We start from the raw sequence: 15,000 nt of genomic DNA on the forward strand, positions 1-15,000 counted from the left end.
ACACCTCCATTATTTTACTCCTACACATTCTTACCTCCCCTCTCCCTCTCCCTCTCTCTCCTGTGCTTTCCCGATCCTCTCCCTGTCTGTTACATCCTCCTCCCCTCCCCCTGCTCACTCCCTCTCTCTCCCACTCCCCCCTCTCTCATCCTTCCTTCCCAGACAGACGAGCACTCACCGAAAAAGTCCAGGTTCAAGTGTTAAATGTGAGGGTATAGGTGCAGAGAGAGAGAGAGAGAGAGAGAGAGAGAGAGAGAGAGAGAGAGAGAGAGAGAGAGAGAGAGAGAGAGAGAGAGAGAGAGAGAGAGAGAGAGAGAGAGAGAGAGAGAGAGAGAGAGAGAGAGAGATTCCAGAACATATTTTCCGAGTAGGTATTTGTTTTCTATTCATGTTATTCATTTGTTTTCTTCTTTTTTTCTTCGTCTTCCTTCACCTCCTCCTCCTCCTCCTCCTCCCACTCTTACTCCTTCTCCTCCTTCTCCTCCTGCTTTTTTTCTCCTTTCTCTTTTATTTTCTCCGTCCTTCTTTTTTATCTTTTCTTCCTTTTTGTTCTTCCTCCTCCTACCCTTTCTTTTATTCATTTCTTCTTTTCTTCTGCTCCTTGGTAAAAGTTTCAAATATGATAAAGGGACAAAAACATAACTTTAATTACTTTTCTGACACGCTTGGAGAGAGAAAGAGGCAGCGGCAAGATTCCTAATTATTCCGTAAATGTCCAGGTAACACAAACACCTGTATGTAATATCATCATCATCATCATTATCATCATCATCATCATCATTATCATCATCATCTTCAGCTCTTGTTTGGCTTATCTATAATCATTGTATTCTCTTTCCTGTATCCACTGTTCTTTTTTATAATGTAATCAAAACGTAAAGCCTACAAAATAATGATAGTACCTTGATTCTTTTTATTATGCAGGACTCATTTTCATCATCATCATCATCATCATCATCATCATCATCATCATCATCATCATCATCATCGTCATCGTCATCATCATCATCATCATCAGTCATCGACATCATCATCTTCATTACCAATCCTCGTACTCCTCCTCGTCTTCACCATCATCATGCTCTTTCTCTGCCTTTTATTCCTCCTCCTCGTCACCCTCATCATTTTAATTTTTCTCTTCCTCTTCTCCTCCTCATCATCATCTTTCTCATCTTACTCCACCTCCTCTTCATCATTATCATCTTTCTCTTCCTCTTACTCCTCCTTGTCATCATCATCATCTTTCTCTTCCTTTTACTTCTCCTCCTTCCCCTCATCATCATCATCATCATCAACCATATCATCGTCTTTATTCTCCTCTTCGTTCTACTCCTCTTCCTCATCTTCATCAACATAATCATCTTTCTCTTCCTTTTACTCCTCCTCCTCCTCTTACTCCTCGCTCTTTCCCACTCTCTCTCTCCTCCTCTTACTCCTTCGCTCTCTCTCCCTCTCTCTCTAACAGTATTAGCTAGAGTATCACGTTTATCTTTCAACCTTTCTATCACATTCTCTGTTTCTTCCTTTGTGCTTCATGGCGTTCTTTCCTTGCTGTCCTTTTACCTCCAACTCAGATCTGTAGTAGTAGTAGTATAGCCACACAGCATCTTTAGACCCAGTAAGACTGTTGCTGTCTTTTTTTTTTTCCTTTGTACTTCTGTATTCATCATCATCATCATCATCATCATTAGCCTCTAAGATTCCACGAGACAAAGAGGCCTTACCTCATCTCCACTCATTTCTCTGTCCCCTGGCCGTCTGTTCCACGCTACGCCACGGACTCTTTTGATCTCTCCACTCGCGCATGTAATACTCTCCTGTCCGTCTTGCCGTCTAAAGCTCTTCACCGCTAAATTGCTTCTCTCAATAATCACCTACAAACTTTCTAGGTGCTTATTTTAATACTTCAGTCTCTTACGTATTTGTGTACCCAAGGCGAAACTAAATTATTCTTTTCTTCTGTCTACATGTATCTAATTTTCTACGTTGCTCCGAGTGTTGACAAAGGACACCCATAGTAGTGAAAGGGTTAAGCCAACCATATTGCACAATAATACTTTTTTTTCTTATTCTCTTCCAACTCAAATGTACAGTTTTTTTATTTCATTTTTTTTTCTTTTCTCCTCGTCCTCCTCCTGCTCTCTCTCTCTCTCTCTCTCTCTCTCTCTCTCTCTCTCTCTCTCTCTCTCTCTCTCTCTCTCTCTCTCTCTCTCTCTCTCTCTCTCTCCTCAAACATAGTTTTTACTTTCTTTTTTTTTGTTCTAAAACATTTTTTTCCCCTTTTCCTTTTCTTATTATTCTCCTATTCCTTTTCCTTCTCTTTCTTCTTCCTCTTTCTCCCTCTGTCCCCTTGGTCGGCCTCTTTCACACACCAAATAATTATTCACAGAATCAACGCCATTAGAGTCAAAACTGTTCTTCTCACTCCAAAAACTGAAATGAGGAAAACACCATCGATCAGAAAAAAAGAAAAAAACATTTGGATAATATAGAAATAACATTAGCGTTGTCTTAGGAGGGCTACGTTAGGGTTAGGTTGGGTTAGGTTAGGTTAGGTTAGGTTAGGTTAGGTTAGGTTAGGTTAGGATAGGTTAGGTTGAGTTGGGTTAGGTTTAGATTAGGCAAGATTAGATTAGGTCTAGATTAGGTTAGGTTAGGTTTAGATTAGGTTAAGGTTAGGTTTGAATTTCGTTGTTTAGATTAGATTAGGTTAGGTTAGATTGGGTTGGGCTTAGATTCATTCAGTTTACTAATTTCACAGCTGATCCCTTCACTGTGTGGATCGCGCCTTGAAGGAGCGTCACACTTTGCCAAAACAAACAAACAGTCAGTGTTTAGAAATGAGAAGACTAGGTTTATTCCAATATACCAAATTTCTCTCTCTCTCTCTCTCTCTCTCTCTCTCTCTCTCTCTCTCTCTCTCTCTCTCTCTCTCTCTCTCTCTCTCTCTCTCTCTATCTATCTATCTATCTATCTATCTATCTATCTATGTATATCTATCTATCTATCTATCTATCTATCTATCTCCTCATGATTCAAAAGGGAGACTTTGTTCATTATTTCCCCGATGGATGTTTGTCGCTTCCTCACGCAGAAAAAATCGTTCATTCTTTACGAGGATTATTTCTTCTCTTATTTCCGTCTTTCCAATGGGCATATTTAGTTTCCTGCCATAAAAGGGAAGGAAATAAAGAAAAACAAGGCGGCATCCATTGCTAACTAAGATAATCAGTCTTTTTTCTTTCTTTCTTTCTTCCTAATGGACGAGTTTAGTTTCGTCCTGTAAAAATGAAAAAAAAATCATTCATTGCTTACTAAGATCATTCTCATTTTTCCCTTCCTTTCAAATGGACACGTTTCGTTTCCTCCCATAAAAAGGACGAAAAAAAAAGGTTCTTTCACTGCTTACCAAGATTTTTTTTTCCATTTTTTTTTCCGTGACTTACAAAACGGGAAGGGAAAAATATGCCATCATTCACTGCTTTAGTAAAATTTTTTGTCTTATATTCCTTTTTTCCCGTGACTTAATAACCTGAAGCGGGTTCAGGGAGTGAGGGGAGAAGGCACGGGGCAGGGAGCAGACAGGGGGCAGGGAATGGGTAGACAGGAAGGCAGAGCGCGGGTGGCGGAAGGGGAAATGAAGGGAAGACGGAGCAGGAGAGGCAAGGATGGGAAGGCAGGGAGAAGACATGGCAGGGAGCAGGGGCAGCAGGCAGGGCACAAAGGGGGAAGGAAGAGGAAGCCAGGGAGCAGGTGGGGCAGGCAGGGGTGGGCAGGGAGGGGCAAGGGACAGGTGAGACAGCCAGGGTTTAGAGGGGGAAGGAAGGGAACAAGCTGGGAGAGGCAGGGAGGGGCAGGGAGGGGAAGGGAGGGAAGGGTTCAGTCCAGTCTCCTCGGAAACTCAATTCGTCCTCCATTTTACACTCGATTAACTTTTATGGACCAGCGTTTAGTGGATTTTTATTACGTTTTTTTCTCTATTACCTGCCGAGACTCACGTGTCTTAATGGACGCGAGAAAGTGAATAAAGCACTGCACTGGTCCTCCTTCAGCACGGCGGAGTGGGCGAGTGTCGTGCAATCACATTTACTCTATAGTGGATTGTTACTGTCTCTCTCTCCAGCTCTTATTTGTCACGCTTACTTTCACAGCGACACTTATATCGTTTCCACTCACATGTTCTTCACCAGTTGTTGCTGTTGTTGTTTTCTTATTTATTTTTATTTATGTTTTTTTATTTATTTTGTTTCCGCTTACATACTCTTCATCTTTTTTTTATTTGTTTTCCCTTATTTTATTTTCTTGTTTCCACTTACATGCTTTTCACAATTTCATCTTATATATCTTTTTTTATATATTTTGTCCTCACTCACACGGTCATCAGTTTTTTTTTTTATTTACTTTATTTAATTGTTTTGTTTGATACTCACATACTCGTACACTGCTCTCCATTTTCTTTCCTTTTCATTACTCCACAACCGTTAGCGGCAATTTTTTTCCTTGATTACTTCACGGCTCCATCATTAGCCTGCTTTTCTGTCATTTTTATCCGTCTTCGTGTGTCTTTTTAAGTTATTTGTCTCTTTATTTTCATATCATAATTCTTAAGTTTTTTTTTCTTTTTTTCTTTTTTTTTTTTTTTTTACGTCCACCTCTTAACTTTATGAGTCTTCAGTTTTTACAAGTACGATAATCTTCCTCTCCTGTTTATTGTGCAATTCTATATAAATTGAGTACTGTTTTTTAATTCACTTATCTATTTTTAATTTATTTACTTTCATTTATATACTTTTTATCTATTTATCTATTGTTTCCTACATGCATTTTTTTTTTCAAAGAGGCCTTCCCTCTATATACCTCTGTTGACTTTTGTATAGCTTTTTTGGCTTTTTTGGCTCTCTCTCTCTCTCTCTCTCTCTCTCTCTCTCTCTCTCTCTCTCTCTCTCTCTCTCTCTCTCTCTCTCTCTCTCTCTCTCTCTCTCTCTCCCTGCATCTTGTATATGACTTTTTTTCGGGTGTATTTCAATATGGATCTTTTTTTTTTACTTTTTTTTTTACATTGATTTCTTAGTTTTCTCTACATACTTTCACATTTTTCTCTACACAGCTTTAATTGGTCCTATAAGACTTCTAACTCTAAAAATGGATCTATGTAGCTATAATAGGCTCTATGCAACATTCATTGACACAACATTGGCTCTATTTAGCTTTCACTGGCTTTTATACAACCTACATTAACAAAACACTGGGTCTATCTGGCCTTTATTGGCTTTACTTTCTATACACCCTTCATAGGCATATATATAGCAGCTTTTCACAGGCATTTTTCACGGCTATCTCATTCATCTTCACAGCTGACCATACATTTCCGTCACCTTCACCCATTCGCCTTGTTTACTTCAGAACTCTACATCCTTTATCAGTTTATCTCCTCTTCCATCTGTCTAACAAACTTAAGTCTATTTTACACAAAAGGGACCGTCACATGTAGGCCTACTGATTTCTTGTAGCTTCCGGTATGCTCTTACGTTCCTATGCAAGAGAAAAATATTAGCAAATAATAAAATAAAGAGATGCTTCATTATCTTTCCATTAGCAAAGACATTTATTCATTTATTCATTCATTCATTTACTCATTTGTTTATTTTCACATTTATTTATTTTTGTGTTTGTTTGTTTGTTTGTTTGTTTGTTTGTTTGGTTGGTTGGTTGGTTGGTTGGTCGTTTGATTGGTTTTATTATACCATCTTTACTTAATTTATTCAATTGATTTATTTATTTATTCATTTGTTTATTTGTTTTTGTTTGTTCGTTAGTTGTTTTTATTTCTTAATTTCTACTTTTTTTATCTATTATGTACTTACTCACTTATCTATTTAATATGTATCTATTCATTTCTCTGTTCATTTATTTATTTACTTATGTTATTTTTTACTCATCTCTTTTCACTCTCCTCTCTTAGACAACATGGAGATTCTGTCCCCGTGATCACCAGGAATACATGGAAGCAAAAGAGGGAATGTCTGCTCCAGGAGACGGTGCTGGGAGAAACTTCTCTTGTTACCTCTCTCTCTCTCTCTCTCTCTCTCTCTCTCTCTCTCTCTCTCTCTCTCTCTCTCTCTCTCTCTCTCTCTCTCTCTTTCTGCTTTTCTCTCAATTTTTGCCTCTCTTTATATGAAAAATATACGAATAAAAGTAAAGAAACGAATGGTCGTCCTAGGACATGTTCATCTTTGTTATTTTCTCGTGTATTTTCCATCTCACTCACAACTGTGTATCCGTCTCGATTAAGGCAGAAAAATGAGAATAAAATAAAAAGGAAAGAAAATGGATGAAAGATCGCCCTAAGAGACTGCTCTCTCTCTCTCTCTCTCTCTCTCTCTCTCTCTCTCTCTCTCTCTCTCTCTCTCTCTCTCTCTCTCTCCCTCTCCCTCTCCCTCTCTCTCTCTCTCTCTCTCTCTCTCTCTCTCTCTCTCTCTCTCTCTCTCTCTCTCTCTCTCTCTCTCTCTCTCTCTCTCTCTCTCTCTCTCTCTCTCTCTCTCTCTCTCTCTCTCTCTCTCTCTCTCTCTCTCTCTCTTTCTGTGTGTGTGTGTGTGTGTGTGTGTGTGTGTGTGTGTGTGTGTGTGTGTGTGTGTGTGTGTGTGTGTGTGTGTGTGTGTGTGTGTGTGTGTGTGTGTGTGTGTGTCCGATCAATCATCCTATCAGTCCATCTCTATATCCGTCAATTATCCATCTATCTATCAGCTATCTGAGTGAAAAAAAAAAAATGAATAATAAAAGACAGCAAAATGGTGAACGATCGCCCTGAGAAATGCTGCTGATGCTGATGCTATTGGGCGGAGGTCACTCAGCTGATCAGTTTCTACAGTTTTCTCTCTCTCTCTCTCTCTCTCTCTCTCTCTCTCTCTCTCTCTCTCTCTCTCTCTCTCTCTCTGCTTCTGTGCACGAGAAAATATAAACTAATAAAATAAAGTGAATGCATGACACTTCTATCACTCTCCTACCCGGATGCATTTTTGTTACGATTAAAACATGAATAAATAAAAGAAAGGAACGAGTGATTGTTCTATGAGCATTTATTTCTATTATTTTCTCCTGTTTTATCTTTTCTCTCACATTTTAATTACCTTTTCCCGTATTCTCAATATTTCTATTTCAATATTCTTGTCCTGTGTCCATTATTTTTTTTCTTTTTTTTTCCCCCTCGTAATATAATCATCTTTTCTCACCTTTATGTTAATTTCTTCTATTTTTTGCATTTTCTCATATTTCAATTATTCTCCCCTTACCTCAATTTTTTTTAATAATTTTCTTATATTTTTTTATTTTCTCATTTTCCCTCGTTTCCATAATTTCTTCTCATATATCTATAATAATTCTTTTTTTTCTTTACGTTAAATCTTTTTAAAGTACGAGTGATAGCCTGCAGAAAGCGTCTCTCTCTCTCTCTCTCTCTCTCTCTCTCTCTCTCTCTCTCTCTCTCTCTCTCTCTCTCTCTCTCTCTCTCTCTCTCTCTCTCTCTCATACTTTTCTATTTAGGTTTGAAAATATGAATAAAAAATGCATGAGCGATGGCCCTGAGAGACGCCGGCGCGGGGGCGAAGGTCAGCGAGGCGAGCGTTTCTTTGAGGTGGGGCTTTCACGGCGCCTGCGGGCCTTGATCCGTCCCGTGTGTGCTTGATCCGTCTTCTTTCAACAGTTGCCGGGCGTCCAGTGGTTAAAAAAAAAAGGCACTTGGCAAGACGGATAAAGTTCTGCGCGAGTCACACACACAAACTTTCAAGAGGAAGGATGGAGGAGGAGGAAAGATGGAGGAGGAAGGATGGAGGAGGACGGATGGGAATGTGTGTTAAATCTTGCTCACTTCAGGACTTTCCTCATTTTCCTGGCTTTCCTCGCTTCCTCGCTCTCTCGCGCGTCGTTATTTTCATCCGCTCCGCTTCCCTTCGTCAAAAACAAGAGAGGACATTTTTATTTATAAGTGATTTTGTACCTGCTCTTGATGGAGAGGCGGTTAGCGGGGAACACATGGGGGCTCTGCGTCACGCCTCGTGTTTACCTCTTCTTTGATTATGCAGTGATGAGATATTCAACTTCCATTTACCTTACACCTGTATTTTCAGCATCTGTCTATCATTAGATTATGCACAGGTAAGATATTTTATCTATATTTACCTATATTTTGCACATTTGTTTGTCCTTACATTATATACAGGTGAGGTATTCTACCTTCATTTACTTGTATTTTACGCATCTATCTGTCCTTAGTTAGGTCCAGGTGTGATATATTATGTGTTTATATGTATTTACCTGTATTTAATGCATTTACCTGTCCTTAAATTACGCACGGGTGAGAAATCTTACCTGCATTTATGTACATATATTTTAAGGATTTACCTTCATCAAATTACGTGCAGGTGAGACGCTTTACGAGTTTACTGGTGCTTTAAGTGCACACCCTTACCTGTTCCCAGATGATCTACAGGTAACATGCTTTCCGTACTGCCTCGTTTGTACTTGTCCTGAGTTTACGAACAACTGAAGTGTCTTAAGTACTTCCCTCGTGTGCACCTGTCCTTCCCTTATGTACAGGTAATACTTTCCTAACACCTCGTTATTTACCTGTCCTTAAATCAGGTGCAGGTGTCTTTTAAGTCATTCGTCGTGTGCACTTGTCCTTAGCTTTATGAACAAGTGTGCGAGATTTTTTTTTTCTTCTCTTTTATGAAGCCTGGTAACACAAGGTGGAAGGAGAACCATTACAATATATTCCACTGATTGCGTGCTACGGCTTTCCTTACGTTTCTATTCATTACAGAGAGAAAATACTGCAAGCTCGACTGAACATGTCTGTGTCTGGTGTGTCGGGCATCGAATTTTGTCTTACTGATTTTTTTCTCCTTTTTACTCACTGATTGTCTCTCCTTTCAATCATAACCATTTGATTTATTCTCTGACTTTTTTGAAGAGGCAGATTGACCTGGCTTTTTTCTTTTTTTTTTTCCCCGGGGGTAGAAGAGGGAGCGCCCGAGTCCAATCTCTTTCACACAATAAAAATAGAAACTTTACCATCTCTCTCTTCTTCCAGCTCCCTTTTCCGTTTTGTTCCTCGGCCGTCACATATTTCTCTCCATTTCTTCTCTTTTATGAATTAATTACCTTTTTTTCCATTTTCTTTCTCTCACTTCATGTGTAAATCCTCGTTCTTTTTCCCTTATTTTTGATGCACATCTATCATATGTCTCTTTTTTTTTCTCTCTCTCTCTTTCATCTCCTTTTCGTAAACTGATTTTCTCTCTCTCTCTCTCTCTCTCTCTCTCTCTCTCTCTCTCTCTCTCTCTCTCTCTCTCTCTCTCTCTCTCTCTCTCTCTCTCTCTCTCTCTCCCCACTCTTATTCTAATTCTTTACCACCTCTCTTTTCGTACATACGTTCAGCCTTGTTCCCTTGCTTTATTTTACAAACATCCTTCACTCTTGCTGTGCTAACACTCCTCTTCCCTTCCTCTCCCTTAGTCTAATTACATTTGCTTGGCTTACTCGTATTTCCCCATTCTTCACTTCATTTACAACTCTATTCCATTACGTACCAGCCATCTCTCTTCTCTCCTCTTATACTCTGTTTCCTTTCTGTTGTGTTCCCCGTATTTTTCCCTTCTGCTTCCCCTACTCCATTATTAATTTACCTATCATTTCTAAGTTTCTCGTTTTCCTTCTCTTATGCTAACCCTCCTTTTCCCTTTCCCTTCCTTTAATCCATTGTTAATTCACCCATCTTTTCAAAGTTCCCTGTTTTTTCTTCTTCTATTAAGCTCTCCTTTCTCTTCCTTTATTCTTCTACCCTGTTTCCTGATCTTCGTTTTCTTTCTATTATGCTAACCCTCATTTTCCCTTTTCCCTTCCTTTACTCGCTTCTTTGTTCATTTGTCTACCTTTCCTACATTTCCTGTTTCCTTCTTTTTCTTATGTTAAACCCTCTCCCTTCCTTTATCTTTCTTTACTATTATTCCCTGTTTACTAGTTCTCTTTCCATTCAATATGCTAACTTTTTTTTTAATTTTCCTTACTTTTTGCTCCCTTCTTTTATTTATTCATCTATATTTTCCAAGTTCGCTGTTACCTTTCTATTATGCTACCCGTCTCCTTCTCTTTTGTCTCTTTATTTTTCTTATTTATTTCATTTTTTTTTGCTTCTCTTTCCTTTCTTTCCCTTTTCCCACACTTATTAATTCACCTGCCTTTTCTAAGTTCCTGTTTCCCTTCTCCTATATTACCCTCTCCCTCTCTTCCTTTACCCTTTCCCCTGACTGTTATTCTGTTAGCGGCGCCATATGACCCTCTTGTTGTTATGCTTTAAGTCTCATCACTCACTCTATCTCCCTTCACCAACATCGATCTTCATCCCACGTTTTCTTTCCACAGGTTATCCAAGCTGGACTTCCTCAGGTGTCCTACGTAAAAGCCATTGACGTGTGGATGGGCGCATGTACAGGTAAGTTTCTCCCAGGTGTTGTTACCTTAATCATTCCCCCACACAGGTATAGTCACTGATAGGGAAGGATTTTTTTTTATGGGGTGTTAGAATGTGCCTGTTATAAAGTGTTTGGTTGGAATAGTAGTAGTTCAAATAGTCATATGGTGTTTATTTTAGATTAGTTTCTCATTTTGACGCCACGTGAGGTGTTGCACTCTTTTCTGGGTGAAGTGTTGGGTGTCTTGTGGGTGGTGGCGGAGAGAGTGCTGAGGGAGTACTGGGATACCGTCTTGATGGAATGCTGATCCGTTTTGCTGGCTTGTGGTGGTCGTGTTGTGGGAGGGACTGCTGTGAATGTTATGGGGGGTTGTTGAGTGGTTTTTGTAGAGTGGAGTGGTAGAGTGTTGTGGGACTTGGTGGAATGTTATAGGAGAATTGGTGGGTTGGAGTGGAGTGGAGTGGTGGTGGAATGCTAAGAGATCGTCGGGGGAGTGCTGTGAGTGCTGGATGTATCGCTAGCCAAGGGGAATGCTGAAGTGTTGAGGGGAGACAAAGGGGCAGCAGAAACTGATAGGAGGTGGTGGTGGTGGTGGTGGTGGTGGTGGTGGTGGTGGTGGTGGTGGGTGTTGTGTGGTGTCCTGACGCTGCGCCTCCTGAAATCTGCTTCTGCTCCCTTCCACTTAACTATTTTTGACTCATCTAGCGCTCTGCCTCTGTCATATGAACCTTGTCCCTTGCATGAGCGGGGTGTTATTTTCTCGTCTGCTTTCATTGTCATGTTCAAATACTGTGATTCATTCAGTTTGCCTTCCCTTATGATGACTTTTCTTTTTCCTTTCTTTTATTCATTGCTTTCTCACTGTCATGTTCCCATCTTGCGACTTTAAAACTATTTCCACTTCTTCACTTTTCTATTTCTCCTTTTCAATTTATCTCTTTTTTTTATTCTTTTCCCTTCTTTTTACTCAGCACTTTCTCAGTCATGTTTCCTTACTGCGACTTTAAACCTATTTCCACTCTATTTTATTTTTATTTCTCCTTTTCAATTTATCTTCTACTTTTTTTTATCACGTTCTTTGTTTTTATTTGCCAAGTTTATATATTTTTTTTTCCCCCTCAACTGTTTCCTTCTCCATTATCAAGCTCTGGTCTTACAACTTTTAAATTTATTCTTTTCCTTTTCATTTTTTTTTAGTTCCTCTGCTTTCTCTCTTTTTTTACAATGTTCCTCTCTTTTTTTTCAGCCGAGATTGTTTATTTCCATATATTTGCATCTCAAGGTCATACTCTTATGTTACGTCTCTTAGGTCTATTTCCCCTTCCTCTTCTTATTTTATCTTTTCATTTCAGCTTCTCCTTCCTTCTCTTCTTCCTCCGTTATTCTTTGTATATGGCTCACTCTTTGCCTCTTTCATTTGCTTCTCACTGTTCCTGTTTCCATAACATTTTTTTTTATCCCTCTCCTCTTCCCCTCCTCTTCCAGTTCACTTATTCTCATTTTGTGTATCGTTATCTTTAGTTCACCTCCTTTATCTCATTTTTTTTCTCTCTCTTTCGTTTGCTGATTATTTCCCTCCTTCATTGCCTTCTTACTTTTTCCTGTTTCCTTAACATTTTTCCCCTTCTTTTCGTCCGCTTCACTTACTTTTGTATTCTTATCTTATTCTTTTCATTTCCGTCTCCTCCTCCTCCTCCCATCCATTTGCCTCTCATTGTTCCTGTTCCCTTACCATTCCTTCCCTCCTCTTCTTCCGTTTCACTTGTTCCTGCTTTTTTATTTTCTCCCTTTTCCCGTCTGGCTTTCCTTTCGTCTCTCCCTCCCCCTTTCCTCTCCCTCCCTCTCCATCATCCATTATTGCTGTCGCTTATTCCCATCATCGTATCCTCTCCTTTACACGCTACATAGTTTAGAGGCACTCACAACAACCCCGCACTCTCCCTCTTACTCTCACTCTTTCCTCTCCTCTCCGCCTCCCTCTCCCCCATTAGCTCCCTTCAATTATTCCCGTCAGTCCGTTCTGTTTCTACCTATCTATCTATCTATCTATCTATCTATCTATCTATCTATCTATCTATCTATCTGTCTGTCTGTTTGTCTGTCTTTCTATATCTGTCGAATAATCTGTTTTACATATTTAACGATCTATCTATTTATTTGTCTTTTTTTGTATGGCTCTCTCTCTCTCTCTCTCTCTCTCTCTCTCTCTCTCTCTCCTCTCTCCTCTCTCTCTCCTCTCTCTCCTCTCTCTCTCTCTCTCTCTCTCTCTCATTCTGTCTTCCTTTATTACCTTCGTCTCTCTTTCCACTTCGTCTCCATCTTGTCACAAAACACTCCTTCGCTCTCCTCGTCTTCCCTCTCTTCCCTCTCCCCGTCACTCCATTATCACTCTCTCCTCCTCTCCTCTCCCCTCCCCTCTCCTGTCCTCTCCTCTCCTCTCCTCTCTGCCTTTCTAGAGCCTCCCACCATCTCATTAAGAGCTAATCAACAGCACATTGGACTTGAGGTATTCCTGCGGACCCTCTCAAACTCTCACCCTTATTGGCCTTATTTTCTTCCTCCCCTCTTTCCCCAATTCGTCCTTTTTTTCCCTCTTATTTTGTCCTCAGTTTTTTTTTTCTTTGCTTTTATTTCTCTCTCTCTCTCTCCTCTCTCTCTCTCTCTCCTCTCTCTCTCTCTCTCTCTCTCTCTCTCTCTCTCTCTCTCTCTCTCTCTCTCTCTCTCTCCTCTCTTCTCTCTCTCTCTCTGTCAGTTTAATTTGATTATCTTCCTTCCACTCCTTTCTCTATTCCTATTTTCCTATTTTATTATTGCAGTCTTTTTGGTTCCTCTACTTTTATCCTTCTTGGTTCTCTTGTTTTTTTGTCGTTTCCGTCATTCCTGCCTTCGCTTTCCTCCCTTGCTTCCCTGCTAACCCTACAGAGTTTTCTTCTCGCACTTACTTCCTTTTTTCCATATTTTTTCTCTCTCTTATATGACTTGAGTTCCTTGTTGTTTTTTGCCTCTGTTCATCTCCTCCTCCTCCTCCTCCTCCTCCTCCTCTTTTTTTTTTTCTTTCGTCTCTAACTCTCTTCCTTCCTTGTTTCCCTACTTGTTTCTTTTTTCTTTTTTTTTCGCTTTTCTCTCTCTCCTATTTCACCTGAACTTTATGCTTGCTTCAGTCCTTCTCTCTCTAGCACCTCCTCCTCCTCCTCCTCCCTCCTCCTCCTCCTTCTCTTCCGAACTTTCTTCCTCCTACTTTCTCTTTTGCTCACTATCCTTTAGCCTTCTGTGCTTGTTTACATCACTCCTCCTCCTCCTTCTCTTCTTCCTCCTCCTCTTCCTCTTCACTCCCCTCCTACTTCTTTCCCTCGTTCTCTTTTCATCTTCCTTCCCTTCCTTGCTTCCTTAACTTATACTTCTTCTGCATCCTTCTTTACTGCTTTTCATCCATCATCTTTTGTACTCTCCTTCCTCATTCCTTACTTCCCAATTTCCTCTCTCCTGCCCTTGGGTGCTGGGAGGAGGAGGAGGAGGAGGAGGAGGTGACGAAATGAAATAGAAAACCAAGATTATTTCTCAGTCCCGAACACGTGCCGACCTTACGAGGATTTTTTGTATAATTTAATAACTTTTCGTACTAAGAAGGAGGAGGAGGAGGAGGGAGAAAAACAAGACCAAAAAGGAAAGAAGAAAAGAGAGGCAAGGAACAAAACAAGAAAAGTATAAAATACAAGGCCGAAACATGATAAAAACAACAACAACAACAACAACAACAACAACAACAACAACAACGTGACAAGAGAGGCAGAAGAGAAAAATAAGAGACGAGAAGAAATACGATCAAGAAAAGCAGGAGAGAGAGAGAGAGAGAGAGAGAGAGAGAGAGAGAGAGAGAGAGAGAGAGAGGAGAGAGAGAGAGAGAGGAGAGAGAGAGAGAGAGAGAGAGAGAGAGAGAGAGAGTGGAGTAAAAAGAAAATAGGATACGATGAGAAAAATATGTTGCGAAAGGAGAAGGACGACGACGAGGAAGGAGGAGGGGGAGGAGGAGGAGGAGGAGGAGGGGGAGGAGGAGGAGGAGGAGGAGGAGGAGGAGGAGGAGGAGGAGGAGGAGGAGGAGGAGAGCACGAGGTCCCCACTGGTAACTTATTCCACGATTCTTTCTTTACTTCAGAACCTTTGAAGTCGAAGGGGATTTCAATCACCATCATATTGAGATTTTGCAAGGATGAATGTGAGGAAAGAAATATTACGCAAATCGAGATGAATGAAGAGCAAGGGCCAGAGCGGAGCAGGGATTACTGGGCGGACTTAAAAGATCAAAGCAACGAGGAAATATTGAGGTAAAAAGCCTGAAACTGGAATATACGAGAGGACAAAGGCTCATGAATAGACTGCGGTGGAATATGCTGTGATACGAGTATGTGGAGCAGGAGCAGGAGGAAAAGAAATGGACGAAGAAGAAGACGAGGGGAAAAGAAGACGTGAGAGAAGACGAAGATCAGGGAGAAGATAAGGGAGGAAGAATATGAAGATGAGGGAGACGAATAAG

The 15,000-nt window shown here is 40.3% G+C and overlaps 1 protein-coding gene across 1 annotated transcript in view; it reads left to right on the forward strand.

Moving 5' to 3' along the window:
* Window positions 1-15,000, forward strand: part of LOC135089540 (glycine receptor subunit alpha-2-like) — a 350,767-nt gene that overhangs the window by 320,705 nt on the left and 15,062 nt on the right. The window contains exon 7 of the mRNA XM_063985196.1: window positions 10,422-10,489. Coding sequence (XP_063841266.1) covers window positions 10,422-10,489 — 68 coding nt within the window. The remainder of the gene's footprint in view (window positions 1-10,421; window positions 10,490-15,000) is intronic.

The sequence above is a fragment of the Scylla paramamosain genome, chromosome 33 (assembly GCF_035594125.1).
Source record: "Scylla paramamosain isolate STU-SP2022 chromosome 33, ASM3559412v1, whole genome shotgun sequence".
NCBI classification, from domain to species: domain Eukaryota; kingdom Metazoa; phylum Arthropoda; class Malacostraca; order Decapoda; family Portunidae; genus Scylla; species Scylla paramamosain.